At 41.3% G+C, this 19,902-nt stretch overlaps 1 protein-coding gene across 1 annotated transcript in view; it reads right to left on the bottom strand.

Moving 5' to 3' along the window:
• The window catches only part of bsnb (bassoon (presynaptic cytomatrix protein) b), an 84,478-nt gene that overhangs the window by 49,558 nt on the left and 15,018 nt on the right, over positions 1-19,902 (bottom strand). Inside the window, exons 2-3 of the mRNA XM_079482913.1 lie at positions 19,223-19,604; positions 4,359-5,084 (exon numbers count right to left, since the gene is read on the bottom strand). Of these exons, the coding sequence (XP_079339039.1) occupies positions 4,359-5,084; positions 19,223-19,604 (1,108 nt within the window). The remainder of the gene's footprint in view (positions 1-4,358; positions 5,085-19,222; positions 19,605-19,902) is intronic.

Below are 19,902 nucleotides of genomic sequence, written 5' to 3'. Positions count from 1 at the left end.
GAAAAACTACCTAAGAGAATGAGCCAAAACTAGCGAAATCGTAAAATAGTTATGTTTTTGCCGTGAGAAAAGCTTCCAAAACTCTGACTTTGTTTACTACACGTGTTGTGTGGGACTCCTAATCTTCATAAGCTTGATGAAGAGAAAATACTTCACATGGATCACAATCGTTTCTCAAATTCATATGAGCCGAATTACAGCTTCAAAACCTAATATAAGTACACGGCAAATGTTTTCACACAAATCTTTGTCTTCTCCAGAGAAACTCGAAAACAGATAGATGCAGAGGGAAATAATGTTAACTTCCTTTTCAGAAGACACGAGATTCATTGTCCACCCCCTTCCCATCACGAGTGAGATCTCAGTCAAAAGGATGAATCACAACCATTAGATATCACACTTCTTCTTTAGGTATTCATGTCTTGATACCTATAGTCTATATCCAAACCTGAATAGTGCAAAAAGAAATCTCTTAAACTCTTTGCAATTTTAAATCAAATATGCATCACTTTTGGCCACACCCGTTTACACACCATTAAAGTGTATCCGGTTGATGCATTGCACGTCACGTGTCTGTAAACCTTGAGTTACAGGACTGCACGTATATCTACATACTGCAGTTCAGATTACTGTCACATCAATTTATAAACCGCGAAAATCCCCCACTTCACAGCTCAGATGGGCTCATACATCTCAGAGTAGGTTTCTCCAAATACTTGTGAGATCTCACGCTGCGGGCACGGACGGTATCCGAGGACTGATCTAAAATCATCTACCGAAAATATTCCTGCAGACCTTCAAAGGTTAAAATGACTTCAAATTCATCATTTAATCATTAACGTGAATGGGGACTGGAGCTGTCAAGCTCTAAAAATGTCAAAAAAGTAGCTTGTTTGACTCGAAGTCTCGCTCGCATTTTAGCGTTTTTAAACCGGCACGTGGCTACGACACATGCAAACTAATGACATTTGGCATCAATACCCTTTTACATTTTTAAAGGCACAGATAACACAGATCGAGTCCAGAATCTGCAGAGATGTCAAGACGTTTGTGTTATAAATTAAAGGCGAGATTCTGATCAAACTATCAGACTATCACAACCAACCACGTACATACTACACACAACTCCAGATGAAATACACAACATTGAGAAAAGGCTATCAACCAATGGGATAAACAATCTCATCCTGACATATTCAGAGACAAACAATGACACAAATCAAGTTTTTATTTCTGAGAAAAAAGGTCTTGTTCCGAGACCATCAACCAAAACATAGAGCACTTAGGTCTAGCGAGTGAAAGTAAATGATGCATTATGAAAATCTAGGACTGCGATTTCAAACTACAGCCCCACCTCTTCCCAATGCAGCTGTTTTGCTCTGAAGACGCCTTTGAAATGCAAACTCAATCAAAGCTCCACGATACAGATACAGAAAAGTGTCATTTGACCAAATCGATTCTTTACAACGATTCATTTTTATGAGTCAGTTCGGAAAATGATTCAACAACACACTTAACTAACCATTGCAGCACACTAATAGCATACTGCTTACTAGATACTGCACACTACACTACTTAAGCTTTGCAGGCCGACATGCAACAAAAAATATTACAAATAGAAATACGCAATACGCAACAAACATCGTCACTTCAACTAAACCCCATTAATGTTTAATTCAAGCCATGACCAGTTATCTTAAAAATGGAAAGAATTTTGAATAAAAAAGTTTTTCCGTCACTTCATTTGTGTTTTCGAGAAAATGTGTTGTTTTGATATTTTCAGACCTAATTTTGGTCGGTTGATATGAATAAATATGTGGCAAATATGAAGGTTTCGCGCGACGCCTCTAGAGGCTTACCGTGCATGTTAAGCATCTAACAAGCATAAACAAAAATCACATCGATAATTATTGGATGAAAACATATTTTTCTGTCCTGAAAATAATTAACATCGCTCTCCTTGCATTGTGGGATTTTATTATCCACACAAGATGCATGAAAAGGATTTGAACAAACTGTGCACATCAGAATCAAGCATACGAAGCCTTAAAATGTTAAAGCGATCATTCTGTCATTATGTATTCGCCCTCATGTCGATCAAAACCTGCATGGTTTTCTTTCTTCTGTGGAACACAAAAGGAGATATTTTGAGAAATGTGCCCATATGGAAGTCAATGAGGGCCGGTGTTGTTTGGTTACCAACATTCTTCAAAATATCTTCCTTTGTGTTCTGCAGACGAAAGAAAGTCATGAAGGTTTAATATGTCATGAGGACGAGTAAATGATGACATAATTGTTATTTTCAGGTGCTGGCACACACATGACAGCTGATATTGATTTAAGCAGCGAAGCATTAATGTTGTATTCCTGACATCTGTGTAAAGACTGAACTCATAAAACAATGCAACGCTCCTCTAAAGGCTTGTCATTACCGGCATCATTCAATCAGGCTTGATTTGCAAACACATCCCTTCACCGTGCTCTCTGTCTCAAGTGAACTACCCAGCGCTGCTAACTGGATGGGGTCAACTCAGCTGACTTCTGAATTAAGTAGCTTAACAGCGATCAATGAGAGTCATTTGCATGAGGGTCGTTACTTTATCTGAAGGAAATGAAACCGTCTGTAGGCTCGGGGTCTGCTGACCGCAGGGGCAGCGAGCCATTTGATGGCTTTTAGCTTGTGAGTCATAGACGACTTCAAAGACACTAGGACAGGTGATACAAATGTGATAGAGTTTTCAGAAATATTCAGACGAAGGATAAGCGAATATGAATTGGAAAATACATCCCTTTTCATTTTCACAGATGTACCGTAATGGTAATGAATGATCTGTACGACAATACGAATCAGAGGAAATTAAATTTTTATATGTTATCGGTCAAGGTTACAGCTCAAGAACAAACATGAATTTAGGATCACTATTTATACCTTATTAAAACTTTTTTCAAAAAAATAGCAAACTTTAGGAGTGACATAAATTCATCCAACAGCAACGTGAAAGACTGTGACAGCATGACGAGACACATGAAAACTTATTATAACTATAACAAATCATTTTTTTTACTTTTCTTAAATACATTTGTTATGTTTTATTGCTTAAAAGTGAATTTGAACATGTTTTCTTTGCAGTATTTGAGGTCTGAAAAAACACAGAGCATCTTTTCTGTTCTTTTGACCTGTTCCTCATGTTTTCATTTTCTGCCAATAAATGCAAACAGAAACAATATTTTTCACTGAAATTTGGGAGAAATATTGTTAGTAGTAACAACATGATCATTTTTACCTAAACCACACACCTATAAATGATAAATTCAGAAAAACTAAAAATAATTTTGAAATGGTCTATACATTGTTTCCGTGGCTGTAATTACGTTTACATAATCATTAAATCACATTATACAATGTCTCATTGCTCTTTAAAATATGAGTATTGCATTTGTGACCCGAACTTCCCCTGATGCACAAATGCAAAATGTCATTCTTGATAATCTATTGATTCCAGAAGGCCTGTATGAAAACTCAAACAGGAACATTTGTCTGAAGTCGACTCTTCTTAACATTTCTTTAGAAGCTTAAATGTCAGAAAATGGTTCTTATTCTTTCCATTTCAAATATATTAATAAAGTGGTACTAAAATATTACCAGGGAAAAACTGTTCTGCTATGACCTAACACTTTCACACAGACTCCTGAGAAGTTGAACTGTCATTGTGCGGAAAGAGCTGCATACCTTAAAAACTCAAACACAACGACAGCGTATATGTTATATAAAGATGCCATTCAGTCAAGGTTATATCTAGACCTTAACTGTAATACAATCAACATACAAAGTTATAATACAGCGCACACAAATGACCGCTTTAAGGATCACGACATCGTATATTGTAATGTCATATGTGCAATATCACATAACGTGAACAATGTTCGACCGCTCAGAACTGTATAATGATCCATATCATTTACGCCCTGGGCCAAAGATCTGTCGTTCGATTAGCCTCAAAAAAGAAACACTAGCAAAGCAGCTAAAACCAAAAATAGCCGTTCGGAACAAGATTGAACCTTGAAAACAGTGAGATTGCATTGCTACAAAACAGACATATGCAATTCTCAGACAAATCGACAATGTTCCCGATACCCTTAAAAAATTCAGCACTCGTCTTTAGATCTCCGTTTAATTGACTTATTTTGCCCGAGGTTCATTCTGATTGGCTGGACGTGACAAGTCTTGCATTAACTCGAAAGTTGTTTACTCCCCAGATGGAAAATGATCAAAGAACAATGTCACTAAATGAGGGTCGCTTAAGGGTTGAAGCTCTCAACCAATTTCAGAAGGATGTGATAAAAGACATCTTTCTTACCTCGGTCAGGTGAGGTGTGGGGTTAAACCCGCACAGGTTGCAGACTTGGGTGTGGCACTCGGTGCAGAGGTTGTAGTTTGGAGGCTTGGCTGGCTCCCCGACGTTTAGCCCGGTTTTACACAGTGGACACAAAACTTTGGGCTTGGGTGCAGCTTCTTGCCGCGGTGGACCGGGCTGGGCCGCCGGTTTAGCCGCCACTGCCGGACCGGGCCCAGGAGGTCCTTGTTTCTGCGGGGGTTTGGGGGACTGAGGTTGCTGGCAGGGTGGTGTACTTTGCACGGGATCCACGGACATCAAATTGCTGGCCTGGTTCAAGAGCGAAGCACCGAAACCGAAGAGCTTCCCGAAGGGTTGTTCCGGCGGTGGCGGCTGGCGAGACGGAGAGCTTCCGGCGCTGCGAGTGTGGTCCTGCCGTGGGGGCTGAGGCTGGGCTCCGGGGCCAGAGCGGGAGAGGTCAGGCTGGGAAGGAGCTTTGGCCATGCCAGGAAGAGGGATAGCGCCGGGAGCAGGGGGTTTGCTCTGAGGGACAGCTTGAGGGAAGGGCTTTTTAGGTTCTGCAGGAGGCTGGGGTTGTGTTTGAGGTTGGGGCTGGGGCTGAGCTGCCAGTTGAGGTTTGCTGGGCTGGGATGGAGAGTGAATCTGCTGCTGGCTTTTGGAGCGTGGCGTGTCCATGTCCATCCCCAGGGCCCTCTGCATTTGACAGTTCAGACACAGCCACTCCTGGACCTGAAAGAGAATAGCAACCAATTACTGACTATGCAATTAGGTGTGAAGATTGATAATTAATTCCACGTGATGAAAAATGTCAATGTGAGATAGATGAAGATGAGAGAAGACAAATCGCATAACGTAGAAGAGAGGGCAAGATGAAGACATCCTTAATATAGGAGTTTTGTTGAATCGGTGCTAAAAATCGCATAGCCACAGTGCAAAAGTGTCTTGTTTTGCAGTATAAATAAAACAAATTCTTCAAATTAAATCTAGGGCTGTCAAACGATTAATCGCGATTAATCGCATTCAAAAAAAAGTATGTTTTCACATAATATTTGTCTGTTTCTATGCATATTAATTTAGTATTCATAACAACATACAGTGCATGCTTATATATAAGAATATTATAAAATTAAAGAACAATAATTGGTAAATATAAATACAAAATGAATATTCTCAGTACATATATTATGTTATCATAAACTTTTACTCTGAATGCGATTAATAGTTTGACAGTTCTAACTTTAACACATTTTTTTTGCAGACGCAAAATAAACTAAGATATTATGTCTTGTTCTCTGAAAATAAAAACATCTGCCAATGGGGTAGAAAAAATAAACTTGAATGAAGTTTTACCTCTTTAGTAAGTATCTTTCTTAGCCCTTTGGCAGATATTTTGCTTGTTTGAAGCATTAGCTTCCTCAATTGTAATATTTCCTTTCAGAAGACACAAACTAATATTTTAGCTCATTTTGCTTCTCAAGTACACACATATTGATTCAAGAATTTTTAGATAGTTTAACTTGAACGCAAGACAAAAATTACTAAGCTAGTAATAACATTTCTTGCAGTGAACACCCTCCATATGTATCCCTTTTTGTTTAGAAAACTAAAAAAGCATTCACGCAAAAGCAACGTATACAGTACTAATACAACTTAATACAACAGCTAACACAATTACTACACACTCTCTGACAGATATGTGACACGCGGCTGCAGATAAACACGATTCACTAATAGGATCAAAAGGCGCATCTGACGTCTGGTCAGACCGTTTGACTTCATGAATGGATTATAACCATACGAGAGGTTTGATGTTTAGTAAATCAGCATGTCTAGTGTCTGTGTGCAGTGATGCAATATTTGCAACTGACATCGTGAAGGATTTAATTCTACTGAATGACGAAACAAACCACTCAAAACTATATCATCTGACAGCTGACCTGACACGAAGTGACGCGGTTATTCTGAGAGGCTCTGCTTACAGCTGCGAAAGTTAACTGCCCACGGCTGAGGACTGAAGGCCAAACAGCAGTTAACCGTTAGGCTAAATTGATGTTTCTCAGGATCTTTCTCAGAAAAAATCTAATTCATATTACATAAAATCATATTTAAAGATATGACAGTGTACGTTGTTTTCGATTAAGACACACCCAACATTTAAGTTAGTCTGCGAAAATGAAAATTCTCTCATCATTTACTCAATTACTCAAATTCTGAACCTGTGTTTGGTGAACACAGATAAAAATATTCTGAACAATATCCGTGATCAAATAGAGCTTCGTTTCCCAATAACGATGGATCTTGGCACTGAAGAGCGTCTTCTACGAGCCACTTTGCGAACGTTCGTCATCATTTCACGTACTTAACACGACTGCACGACTGCCCATAGTCGCTGTCCGATTGTGCATGTGGTAGGTGAACATTGTTTAATGTTGTTTTTACTTATTTTTTGTGCAACGTGTAATACTTTTTCTATGTGTATCTACTGTAATTGTGCAATGTATTTTGCACTTTTAAGAAGTTAAAATCAGATGTAAAAATGCTATTTTATAACAGGGGGGTCCTAGCTTACTTCCAAAGGAGACCTCAAGATGACTGATTCAGAATCAAACAAAACTAAACATTTTGTCAGGTTATATCAAGCTATAAAATATTTTATCGGGTAGAAATTGTGAGTTTTTTGTGAGTGGGGGCTTTGAATATTATTGAATACAATGGGGGGCCTTTGAAAACCCAAGCATTGAGCACTGTCTGAGAAACCGACCCATACAGTATAAGAGTAAGAGAGAAAGAAAGTTTTGAAGGAAGAAAGAAAGAAAGAAAGAAAGAAAGAAATATAGACCGGTGAGATTTGGTTGGAGCTACAGCTTTACACAGAGAGAAGATACAGTAGCTTCACCTTTCTCTTACCCCAGACAGACAGCTCTGTGTAGTAATAAGAGTGACAGACACACACACCTGTCTCAGGTTAGGATGAGCTGGCTGTCACATGGGTATGGTGTGATAACTGATGCCTGTCAAGGCCACATCACATCCACTGCGCTCATGTAACATCCAATGACATAATGACAGTGAGTGTGTCATTATTGAGCATCCTCACGCACCAGTCGATTACCTTTCACCTGAAGTTCACACACTCAGAAGAACAACCATGAGAATACACACTGTCATGGTAAAACCAGTTACCCCAGATTGACTATGATCCCACCACAAAAAACACAGTTTAACCATGGTAACCATGTAGTAAAACTATGGTAATGCATATTGCAATTCATCCACCAAAAATGATGGTAAATACACTATTACTAGAATAGTTTTTCCTAAGGAGCACTATGTACAATACTGCATCCTGAATGCATCACGCACTGTACCATGCTAAGCCGTATTTTTTTGTAAGATCATTCATCATTCATAGCATGTCCGCAGCAGGCATACAAGCTTCAATTATTCAAGGCAGTTTTCAGCACAAACACATTGAAACAAAACTAATAAGAAAAAGTGACACTTATAAGACTTAATGACCGTTCCAGAAATTACGTCTGTGAGTAAACGTCCTCGCCTGCACGGGCTCCGTTTTATCGTTATGAAGAAAGATAATGAGCGAATTCCTCATATAAGCAGCAGACGTGTCGCGGGCCGTTGTTTTTCTTATAATTATTAACTCCAAGCCGTCTTGTGGCATTCGGTTTGCACACAGTCATTCATAACTGTTAATTCACGGTAAATATTTAAAAGTGTCCGAAAAGTAATCACCTAGTTTGTCAACCGGCTGTTTGAATATTGCTATGCCATTTTGTGATTATGTTTTTAGGTGTATAAGTGATACTGATGCACATGTTTGTGGGGCGGTGAAAAAAAAAACACTGAGACATTTCTTTAAATATCCTCTTTTGTTTTTCAGAGGAAAAGAAAGTCTAGATTTGAATAACATAAAAGTGAATAAATGATACAAGAATTGTCATCTTTGCTTAAACTATCCCTTTAAAGCATCACAATACTCCCATGCCATGACCCAGATATTAATATAATATGGTAGCGGCAGGCAGGTCCCGGCTGAATTCAATAATCAAAGTACAAATTCACGGCATGCCAGACCGTGTCTATTTGTGAGCGAGTGTGAGACATGTTCTCACTTGTCTCTCGAACACGTCTCAGATAAACACAATCTAAACTCAAAGGATGCTGGGTAATCACAACAACTGAACTGCTTTAAGGAAGAGACATACATCTTCTTGATCTGTCAGAGTCGTGACCTCTGCTGAGATACTCTGGCATGACCTCCGGAGAGCGATTCACACCAGACATACAGTAACCTAATGTACACATGGTATTTATGTATCACCCATGAGATCATATCCTCACAAGTGTTTTTTCATCTGATCTTGCTGTACCATCATCTTCATCTGCCTTTTGATCCCTCTGTCTATTTAGAGCACAACAGTAAAGGTTTAGAGACAAATATTTTCTGGAGAAACAGATCTTTCATAAAATGCTGCCTAAAATGTGTTGTGTCTGAATTTTACTAGCATATAGACCATTTGACGTGCTATATATAGCTAATGTCATTTACATGTTATTTCTTTTGTGTGTAATCTACAGGAACGACACATTTGCCGATGTGTACCGGAAGAACACGCGCAGTAACGTTTGATTATGTCGTTGCTTTGAAACCATCTATAAGAGAGAACCACATACTGAACACCACCCCACATTATCGCCTATCAACACATTGGCTGTGTTTCAAAACATAGTGAGCATTTCTAGTACAGGCAAACCTAACGTTTAAATGTTAAAATTAAACATGCGAATACGTCTAGGTTTGATTCACAGCGAGGGCAGTGATCAGACATTATTTAGATTTAGTAAAGACACAAAAAAATAACAAAACAGCATGAATAATGCAGAATAAAAATCTGATTTAATCCTTCCTTTAAGAAGGTACAGCTTAACATTATATACATTTCATTTCTTTAGTCTCCCGTAGTCTGTTTTGTACAATCAAAATGCTGCATTCTAGTGGGAATTGCGCATGGACACGTCAGATCTGAGCATATTTAAATGAGAATCGCTCCTTTCACGTGTGCGTGTGTATGTGTCCGCTGAGCTTGTATGTGATTTATGAGAAAGTAAATGTGAACTGGTTTATGCTAATATCCCTCAGACTGCATCCACACACGCACACAGTTTTTCCATTGATTTACACCCAAATGATGGTGCGGCACAGAAAGCTGAAGACTGAGAAAATACACCAGCAGCGGAGAATCTCTGAGCTGAATACTAACAGACACACAGCTGCTGTACAACGGCCAGTTAACATTTTATCCACTGTACACGTCTCATGCCTACATTTAATATACTGTTCCACTTTCTACCCTTTTGCATGCTTACTATACATAATGTCACGAAATGGTTTTGGACAGAACCCAGATGCAGGCAGACGAAGGTATAACAAAAAATGTTTATTAAATAAAACACCCGCAAGGGGGTAAACATGAACAAAAACACTAGAAAAAACAAACACCTCCAACGAGGGGGACAAAAGGAAACAAAGTCCTTAATAATAAAATAATAAGTCCACAAACTATTTGCCTGGAGTCGTGTAATCCCCAGTCACAGCTCAACATAGACATCCACATTAGACAACCAATATAAGACAAAGACAATGCACCAACACTGAACAGAGAGAAACTGAGACCATATAAAGGGAGACACTAACGAGGAGTGATTACATGGGGAGAGTGGTGACAGCTGATGGGAATGAAACCCTAACGAGGTGAATTACAAAACAGACGATGGGAATGAAACTACAGGAGATAGGAGGGTGGGGCTGAGACATAACAGGAAGACACGTGGCATTAAGTAACAACATAAAGCCACCTGTCTCCACACATAACACAACAGAAACCCGAAAGACGTGGCAATGTCATGACTCTGCCCAGGGAGCTAGAAAGCTCGAGACAGGAAGGACAGAGTCCTAACATTACCCCCGCCCCCAGAAACGCCCCATGGCGTCTCAAGGGAGAAACTTCAGCGGGCCAAAACACCAAAGCACAAAGACAAACACCACAAGCACAACACAGAACAAACTAAGGGGAACATAAGGGAGGCTATGAAGGGGTTCGGGTGGGTCAACAAAAACAACAAACATGGGAGGGGGGGTGGGGGAATGGGAGGCCAAACCTTGGGGACACCAGAAAAGGGTGGGACAGGTTGAGGAGACTTGAAACAACCGGACGAGACCGGCGGGGACTTGAAACAACCGGACGAGACCGGCGGGGACTTGAAACAACCGGACGAGACCGGCGGGGACTTGAAACAACCGGACGAGACCGGCGGGGACTTGAAACAACCGGACGAGACCGGCGGGGACTTGAAACAACCGGACGAGACCGGCGGGGACTTGAAACAACCGGACGAGACCGGCGGGGACTTGAAACAACCGGACGAGACCGGCGGGGACTTGAAAAGGCTAGGGAGAGGTGTGTGTCCAAGGGGGAAAAAAGTTTGAGGTGATGCCGGCCGGGGAACTGGCTGAGGCACCGGCTGGAAGTCCGGCTGAGGCACCGGCTGGAAGTCCGCCTGCGGAAGGACAGGCCTGGACGCCTGCGGATGGGCAGGTCTGGACGCCTGCTGATGGGCAGGTCTGGACGCCTGCTGATGGGCAGGTCCTGAAGCCTGCGGAAGGGCAGGTCCTGATGCCTGCGGAAAGGCAGGTCCTGATGCCTGCGGAAAGGCAGGTCCTGATGCCTGCGGAAAGGCAGGTCCTGATGCCTGCGGAAAGGCAGGTCCTGATGCCTGCGGAAAGGCAGGTCCTGATGCCTGCGGAAAGGCAGGTCCTGATGCCTGCGGAAAGGCAGGTCCTGATGCCTGCGGAAAGGCAGGTCCTGATGCCTGCGGAAAGGCAGGTCCTGAAGCCTGCGGAAAGGCAGGTCCTGATGCCTGCGGAAGGGCAGGTCTGGCCGCCTGCGGAGAGGCAGGTCCTGACGCCTGCGGAGAGGCAGGTCCTGACGCCTGCGGAGAGGCAGGTCCTGACGCCTGCGGAGAGGCAGGTCTGGACGCCTGCTGGATCGCTGGCTGTGAACCCGGCTGGAGAACCGACAGGAGCGCCGGCTGGGCTGGGTTACGTGCCCCCCTCCGTTGCCTCTTCCTCTTCTGCCGAGCCAATCTCCTGGTAGTCGGCTGGAGGAAGGAGGTGAAGGACGGGGCTGGCTCCGCATTGGAGGCCTCCGAAGAGGACCCCCAGGACTCTCTCCTTCCACGCTTGCCCTGAAGACTGGTAGGTGGTGAAGAGGTTGCAGGGTCCGAGGCTGATGGTGCGGTGGTGGTCACCACCCCAAGCTCCAGGGTGTGATCCTCGGGGATGGGGCCCAACGGAGAAGACAACCTCGGACAGACGGAGACACTGGGCTCCGGTCGGCTCATGGCGAACTGGAGCACACCCTCGAAGCCAAGCGGTCTCAGCCTCATCATCTCCGCAGGCGATAGGGGGACCCTCAGTCCGCTGTTGAATGCCGCCGTCACCTCTTCCTCCCCGAAGAGCTCCTCCACTGCGGCTTCCAGGAACCTGTCCAGGTACTCGTCCCGGTCCAAGTTCCCCTGGCGAATGCTGGAGAGGGGACCAGGCTGGCGAGGCCTTGCAGGGAAAATCGCCGCCTGCTGGGTTCTTATGGGTTGGTGCATTCTGTCACGAAATGGTTTTGACAGAACCCAGATGCAGGCAGACGAGGGGTTAAATATAAATGTTTATTAAATCAAACACCCGCAATGGGGAAAAACAAGAACAAAAACACACTAGAAAACAAACACTAGAAACAAAACACTTCACAAAACCGAAACAGGAAACAGGGTAGTCCAACACGACAAGAAACTGTGATACTACCGTGAGACAATAGCCATAAGACAAAAGATAAAGACATATGATAAAGACAAAGACAATGCACCAACACTGAACAGAGAGAAACTGAGACCATATAAAGGGAGACACTAACGAGGAGTGATTACATGGGGAGAGTGGTGACAGCTGATGGGAATGAAACCCTAACGAGGTGAATTACAAAACAGACGATGGGAATGAAACTACAGGAGATAGGAGGGTGGGGCTGAGACATAACAGGAAGACACGTGGCATTAAGTAACAACATAAAGCCACCTGTCTCCACACATAACACAACAGAAACCCGAAAGACGTGGCAATGTCATGACTCTGCCCAGGGAGCTAGAAAGCTCGAGACAGGAAGGACAGAGTCCTAACACATAAATGACAACGGGGCTAGTTGTCACACGGGGAAGTTGTCACAAAGGACAAACATCTGTACCGTACGTTTGAATGGTGGAAACCATTAATGGCTTTTTGGTAGGCTTGTGTGTCTAAAAGGATGTACATTTTAATTTGTTGTCCTATACATCTATACATAGGTAACTGCAATCCCCTCGGATAGAACCCACAAACTCGCATTGTTAACGCAATGCTCTTACCACTGAGCTTTCAGAGCGAGGAGCCAAAAATGTTTAATAAGGAACATTCTTATTTGTTCTGTGCTTTGCAAACCATAAGAAAGAAAAACGACAGATGAGATCTGTTTGATGTCTCTGAGAAATACCTGAGATATTAAAGAGATTAGCCTAAAAGGAGGAGCTGTGGAAACCTTCGCTAAAGTCTCCTGAACCTAAAAAATGTCTCCTGAGAAACGAGTCGGAAATCTCAAGTCACAAAGTGAGCTCAGATTTGTCAAGTCTGCACTCAATGGTCAAAAGATTTCAATATGAACATTTCTCATCAAATTCAACCAAATCCAGACGATTTACTTCTACAATCTGTATTTTACACCTCCATACTCGTCATGTATTTTAACAAATGTCTCATTTGTTTTTTTATCCCATCCTAAGCAATTTACGGAGAAACACAACAGAGAACTCATTGACATCTCTTGAGCTATCAAAGACCCCCTAAACAATAAAATGTTCCCTTGTGTGACAGACAAAAACAGATGTAGTCACAAACAAAAAGGCACGCAGACAAACAGAGACATCATCGGTCGTACAGAGAGTCACGTCGATGGCATTCTGAGAAATAAACCGGCAGTGAGACAGCTAGAGCAGAGGAACTGTTGCTTATTTCTAGTCTACAGACACTGCAGTTTCCTCACATCAAACCGCTGTACCAAAGCGCAGAGCTGAAACTGGGACGAGACACATCAAACGCCCATTCTCAAGGCCCCAAATACTTTAAATGTCTACACCACATATAAATACAACACAACTCAACGTCTTTGTGACATAATCCTCCGACCAAAATGACAGTTCATCTGAGGATATGAAGAACAAATTCAGACGATTAATAAAGTGTGAATATCAAACCCGTGATGAGTTTCAAAGGTACAGTAACCTGTTTGATGAATTTTCACAGTGTAACAAAGCAAAATTGGGAAATGAAGTATCCATTACTGAGCAAATGAAACTGCTAAGCTACCGCTGCATTCACATCTCTTTGGAATTACTATAATTACAAGTTTGAGCCTTGTATTTGTCCGGCTTGTAATTACAAGATGGAAACTTTGAATATTATGAAAGCACCAATTTATTCAAGAGGCCATCACTACGACTGGGACAAAACTTGCTTTGCTTCCCAGGGGCCAGAGACCATCACAATGTGCGATTGTTTCACTCGATGGTGACCCTGCATTGACCACGCTTGATGCTTGTGTTGTCATTCAAAAGTTTGTCAGATTCTCAGCTCTGGTTGGTTTCTGTGTCGGTCTGCTTAAAGAGACAGTTCACCCAAAAAGATACATTCTGTCATAATTTATTCACTGGCATGTCACTGTCAAAACCCGCACGTGACTCTTTCTTCTGTGAAACACAAAAGGAGATATTTTGAGAAATGTGTCAGGGGTTTTGCATTCAGACAACGTAAATCGATGAGGGTCAATGTAGTTTGGTTACCAACATTCTTCCAAATGTCTTCTTTTGTGTTCTGCAGATGAAAGAAAGTCAAATAGGTTTGTAAGAAGATGTAGGTGAGTAAATAATGACAACATTTGATATTTTCGGGTAGACTATCTCTTTGATTCTGCTTCATCCAAATAATAAATAAATGCATTAAATATGGTTCACCGTTAGCACAGCTAACACAAAACAGTCGGCCGTCCACCCACTTAATGAGCTCAGTGTTACGAGCGTTGCCATAGAAACAAATCAATTCAGCGTCCAAGGCTGTAAACATCGTTGAGTTGATGACTTGTAGTAATTATGGTAATTTCAACACGACGCATACACAGTTTGGGCAACATTATTCCACAAAGCCTAGCTGTGACCTTCAGGTAAAAATAAAGTTAGCAAAGAAATCTTCACTGTGCGAAACATTTGAAGTTCAATACAGGATAATCTATTCTTGTGAAATACACAGAAGCAAAACATTAAGTGAAAAAACAATGCCTCAGAACCACTTTCAATAACTAGACAGCCTGCATATAGAGAACGCATATTTTGTGTATTAGTGGGGCGTCCCTCTCTTTAACGCATGACAGATTTTATTGTCTTGGAGAGGCACTGTGCTATTTGGAATGAAAGCACAGTAACTCTATTGTTTGATTAATCATGTTTGTTTGGTGAGCGATGCATTCTTACTCTACCCTCAGAGACTAGCAGCCATTTCACACATCACTTCCATATCAACAAAAATGTTCTCCTCCAATTTTACTGTTTCATAAGTGTGCTAAACAAAGGACAGAATATATCCATCCATCCATCTACATCTATTTATCTATTCATCAATCCATCTATATCTATACAATTATATCTGTGCATCTATACATCAATGTATCTCTATCTATCTATCTACCTATCTATCTATCTATCTATCTATCTATCTATCTATCTATCTATCTATCTATCTATCTATCTATCTATCTATCTATCTATCTATCTATCTATCTATCTATCTATCTATCTATCTATCTATCTATCCATCTATATTGATATATCTATTCATCAATCCATCTATATCTACAGTATGCGCTATATTAATGCTATATCTATCTATCTGTCTGTCTGTCTGTCTGTCTGTCTGTCTGTCTGTCTGTCTGTCTGTCTGCCTGCCTGCCTGCCTGCCTGCCTGTCTGTCTGTCTATCATCTATCTGTCTGTCTGTCTGTCTGTCTGTCTGTCTGTCTGTCTATCTATCTATCTATCTATCGATTATCTACCTACCTACCTACCTACCTACCTACCTACCTACCTACCTACCTACCTACCTACCTACCTACCTACCTACCTACCTACCTACCTACCTACCTACCTACCTACCTACCTACCTACCTACCTATCTATCTATCTATCTATCTATCTATCTATCTATCTATCTATCTATCTATCTATCATCTATCTATCTATCTATCTATCTATCTATCTATCTATCTATCTATCTATCTATCTATCTATCTATCTATCTATCAATCTATCACTCTATCACTCTATCTATCTATCTATCTATCTATCTATCAATCTATCAATCTATCAATCTATCTATCTATCTATCTATCTATCTATCTATCTATCTATCTATCTATCTATCTATCTATCTATCTATCTATCTATCTATCTATCTATCTATCTATCTATTATCTATCTATCCATCCATCTATATCTATTTATCTATCCATCCATCCATCCATCCATCCATCTATATCTATGCGCTATATTAATGCTATCTATCTGTCTGTCTATCATCGATCTGTCTTTTACAATGGGAAATCGTACAAATCAATATCTACCTACCTGACTACATATCAATATCATACATTTCCACATAAATCTTTCAAATAAAGGGAAACCGGACATCAATGCAACTAATGTAGCCTACCATATGTGGTATAGCCTTACATATGGAAACTAAACACGTACTGTATATGCTGCCTGGGCACATTTGTTTAACGGTGAAGAAGCATGGATCTCTAGAGCAATAGCTATGGTTTGTATTCTTTGTGTTTGTGCTGTGATATGTGTCTCTCTAGCCCAGATGGCTCTACTCTCACTTTCCGTGAGTGAAAGTCTCACAAAAGCTCTTGCAGATCATGAAGACACTGAGACATGCAGAAGGAGGATGCAGAAAATGTCCATCCTGGTTTCGCATCGCCATCTGATAAGCCACAGATTTCTTCGCACACTGAAGAACTTTTAGTGATTCAGAATTCTGGATTTTCATATTCTATTACTATTTCCCAAAGGCATCAAAGAATGAACATTGCCTACTGCTCCTGTGTCTATTTATAGCTTATTTCACTGACAAATGCAATTTGGTCCTTTTTTCCACATTTGTTAACCACTATCTCTCCATCCATCCCGTTCCTCTCTCTGATCTTCTTCACTCGCTTTCTCTGGCAGAGGGAATGTGTAGATCATTGCAGAAAAAGAGTGAGATCTATAAATAGAGAATCAACCAATGGCAGACTGGAAACCGCCTTCAGTAAGCTGATGGGAGACTACTGGAGTGTGTCAGGGCACTTACTCTTCCCCTATATCACTCCATCCCCCCTTTCCCAACATGCTATTTCTCTGTCTGTGTACCGCAACCCTCGATTCTGCATCCCACTCAATGTTCTCACCATCATGCCTCTCTCTCTCTCTCTCTCTCTCCAGGTGTCTGTTGCATAGCGATCAGCTGCTCTTCTTTTCTCCCTCTCCACCAGCTGTTCTTGCTTCTTGTATCAGGTTCTCTTGCCTTTGTTCTCTGAGTGACATTTAGAAGTCAACTCTAACATGATATCTTTACACTTAACACCTCGGACAAAACAAAACTGCATGGACACGCAGACGAATATAAAACATCAACAACTCTATGTTGCATGTGGGCGATGTAAGCTCAAATCTACTGCAATATGCTCAAAAATATGAATCAAGAATTAGGAACTTGTAACCCATTCTGTCCTTTTTTTGTGGTTTAAACAACCAGAAAAGAAAATATTACAAAATGTTTGTCTAGTAAACAATATAATTTTTACAAATAAAAAGCATTTCCCTGAATAATAGATGTATTATTCTTTTTTAGCCTTTTTTATTTTTAAATGACTTAATTTAAAACAAGACATATACAAATAAAACTTGACAATGCCTTAATAATTGATACATACAGTATTTTTTTATGTCAATAAATAATAACATTTATTCTAAAAAAACGAAAGAATAAAATGAACGAATACTATTTTGAAACAATATATATGCAAACATAAAACATGATATATCCTAGAAAACTTTACATATTAATTATTATAGAATAATAAGGAAAAAATTGTTTTTAGGATTGTCATTGCATATAATTTCATCTATTCAATTTAAACATTTATTTTGGTTAATGCGTGCTGCATAAAGACTGTAATATAAACAACAAACAAAATAGAGGGATGGGCCTAATCGTTGCCACTGTACCTGCATCAAGCTGAGTTTTACAGTAATTCAAACCATATGCCTATAAAACATCTCCTTCTGCAGCATCTGAGTTCTGAAATTACACACCAGCTCGCATATTTCCCATCATTCAGTCACATGTAGCCGGAAGTGACAGCGAGGCTGTTAAAAGCGCTGAGTTAGAGCTGTATGCTATGTGCTGTAGCATCAATATAAATCAAGAGTCTCAGAGCTGCTCTGGAACATCCGCGGTTACACCGACGCGCAATTAATTCAATCTCGTCTTTATGAAACACAGCGGGGCACTAAAACTGCCCCAATCATATTTCTAACACTGAATTCTGTTGTGACAAATGCGATAGATGATTTATGCATCAATATAATAAACATCGTATTTTCAGACACGTTCCTTTACACACCTGACTGACTGTCTGATTGCTATAAATACAAAATAAAATGTTTTTGTGCTCTGTACTTTTAAAGCTGTAAATTAGCTTTTATCTCTATCGCCATCTCTGTTCGAAACAATATTGCAGGTTACTCCTAACCCCATTTAAACTGTCCTATTGCATTTTCCCCTAAAGGCTTTCTCTGAGTTTAGACCCCACAGATCCCTGAAAATCGCTTCATGCTTCTTTCTTGCACTGAAAGATGACAATACTCTTGTCACTCTGTGACCATTGGCTAATTTTCACTTGCAAAGCGCTGCAACCCATTTACACCTCCGAGCGACATCCTCAACCACGCCGAAGCGATCTCACCCTGACACGCTCAGCGGCGCATCCACCCGCTCTCCCACACATGCAACTCTGAACATTCGCTCTCTTCCTCCATCACATCCCACACTGAGAAACATGCATTCTTGCCAGCATACCCAAAGTCTATGTACTGTATTGCGTGTGCCAGGTGGAGGCAGAGAGCACAGGATTCATTACCCATGGCTCTCTCTCTTCTTCAGAAATCTGTTGGCAGCAGTAAAACTTTCATCAGCGCAGTACTTCTACAAAGACAAGAAACAAATCACCATTGCCTACCCTTTCAGAGAAAGCCCTGCTCTCTCTCTCTCTCTCTCTCTCTCTCTCTCTCTCTCTCTCTCTCTGCTTTTGTTTCATACATGATTTCTGATTCTCTTTTACAGTGGTTCTCAAACTGGGGGCCCACGATGGTTCCAGGGGGGCCACAGATTTTATGGCATTTTGTGAAATATAGAAAGAAATAAGACCACCAACCAAAACAATTGATGTTCCAGCATTGTATATCTGAATTAGTTTTTGGTTAATACAAATTTTAAGTTTACGATTCAATGTCTTTATTTGGGGGGCCGCAAAGCAATGCACTCTACACAAAGGAGGTCTTACAACCAAAATGTTTGAGAACCACAGCTCTATTACGCCACAAACACAGCTGGCATTATCATGTATCCTAGAAAATCTTGTCATTGCAGATTTATAGCTTTTGCAGGTTGCTTACCTCAGTGAGGTGAGGGTTAGGGTTGAAGCCACATTGGTTGCACACCGCGGAGCGGCACTGCGTGCAGGTGTTGCAGTTTGGCTGACCGTCCATGGTGCCCGTCAGATCTGCGGTCTTGCACACTGGGCAGAGCTTGCTGCTGGGCATGGGTGCAATCTGGGGCAGGGAATAGGGCGAGGTGGGTGCGCTGCCCCCTGGTGAGACGGAGGGCGGGTGCCCGCCTTTGGTGCTCCCGATGTCCACTCGGAGATTCTTCCGCGCTGCTTGACTCTGAGCGGATCCCTGGGACTGCGCCGGAGCTCCGGGACCAGGTCCCACACCCGGTGGACCCCCAGGTTTGGGGCCCATGCTTGGGTCTGTCTGATTGGGTTTGCCTTGAATACTGTGGGGGAAAACACATCAATGTGAGAATTAAAGCAAAGAGAGTGATCAAGGTGGCATATGCAAAGATTTATTTAGAGGCTTCCAATATCATGTGTGACCATAAGAACACCCAAAAGATATTGTAAAGAATGTTGGTAACTAAACCTAACCCTAACAAACTTTGGATCCCATTGACTTCCATTGTACGGACACAAAGCTACTGAGACACACTGAGACATGAGAATAAAGAGCCATATAGGTTTGGAATGACATGAGAGTGAATAAATGATGCAAACATTTTCATTTTGAGGTGATCT

This window comes from Barbatula barbatula (assembly GCF_947034865.1).
Source record: "Barbatula barbatula genome assembly, chromosome: 20".
Classification (NCBI taxonomy): Eukaryota; Metazoa; Chordata; class Actinopteri; order Cypriniformes; family Nemacheilidae; genus Barbatula; species Barbatula barbatula.
This window is presented reverse-complemented; position numbering and strand designations above follow the sequence as displayed.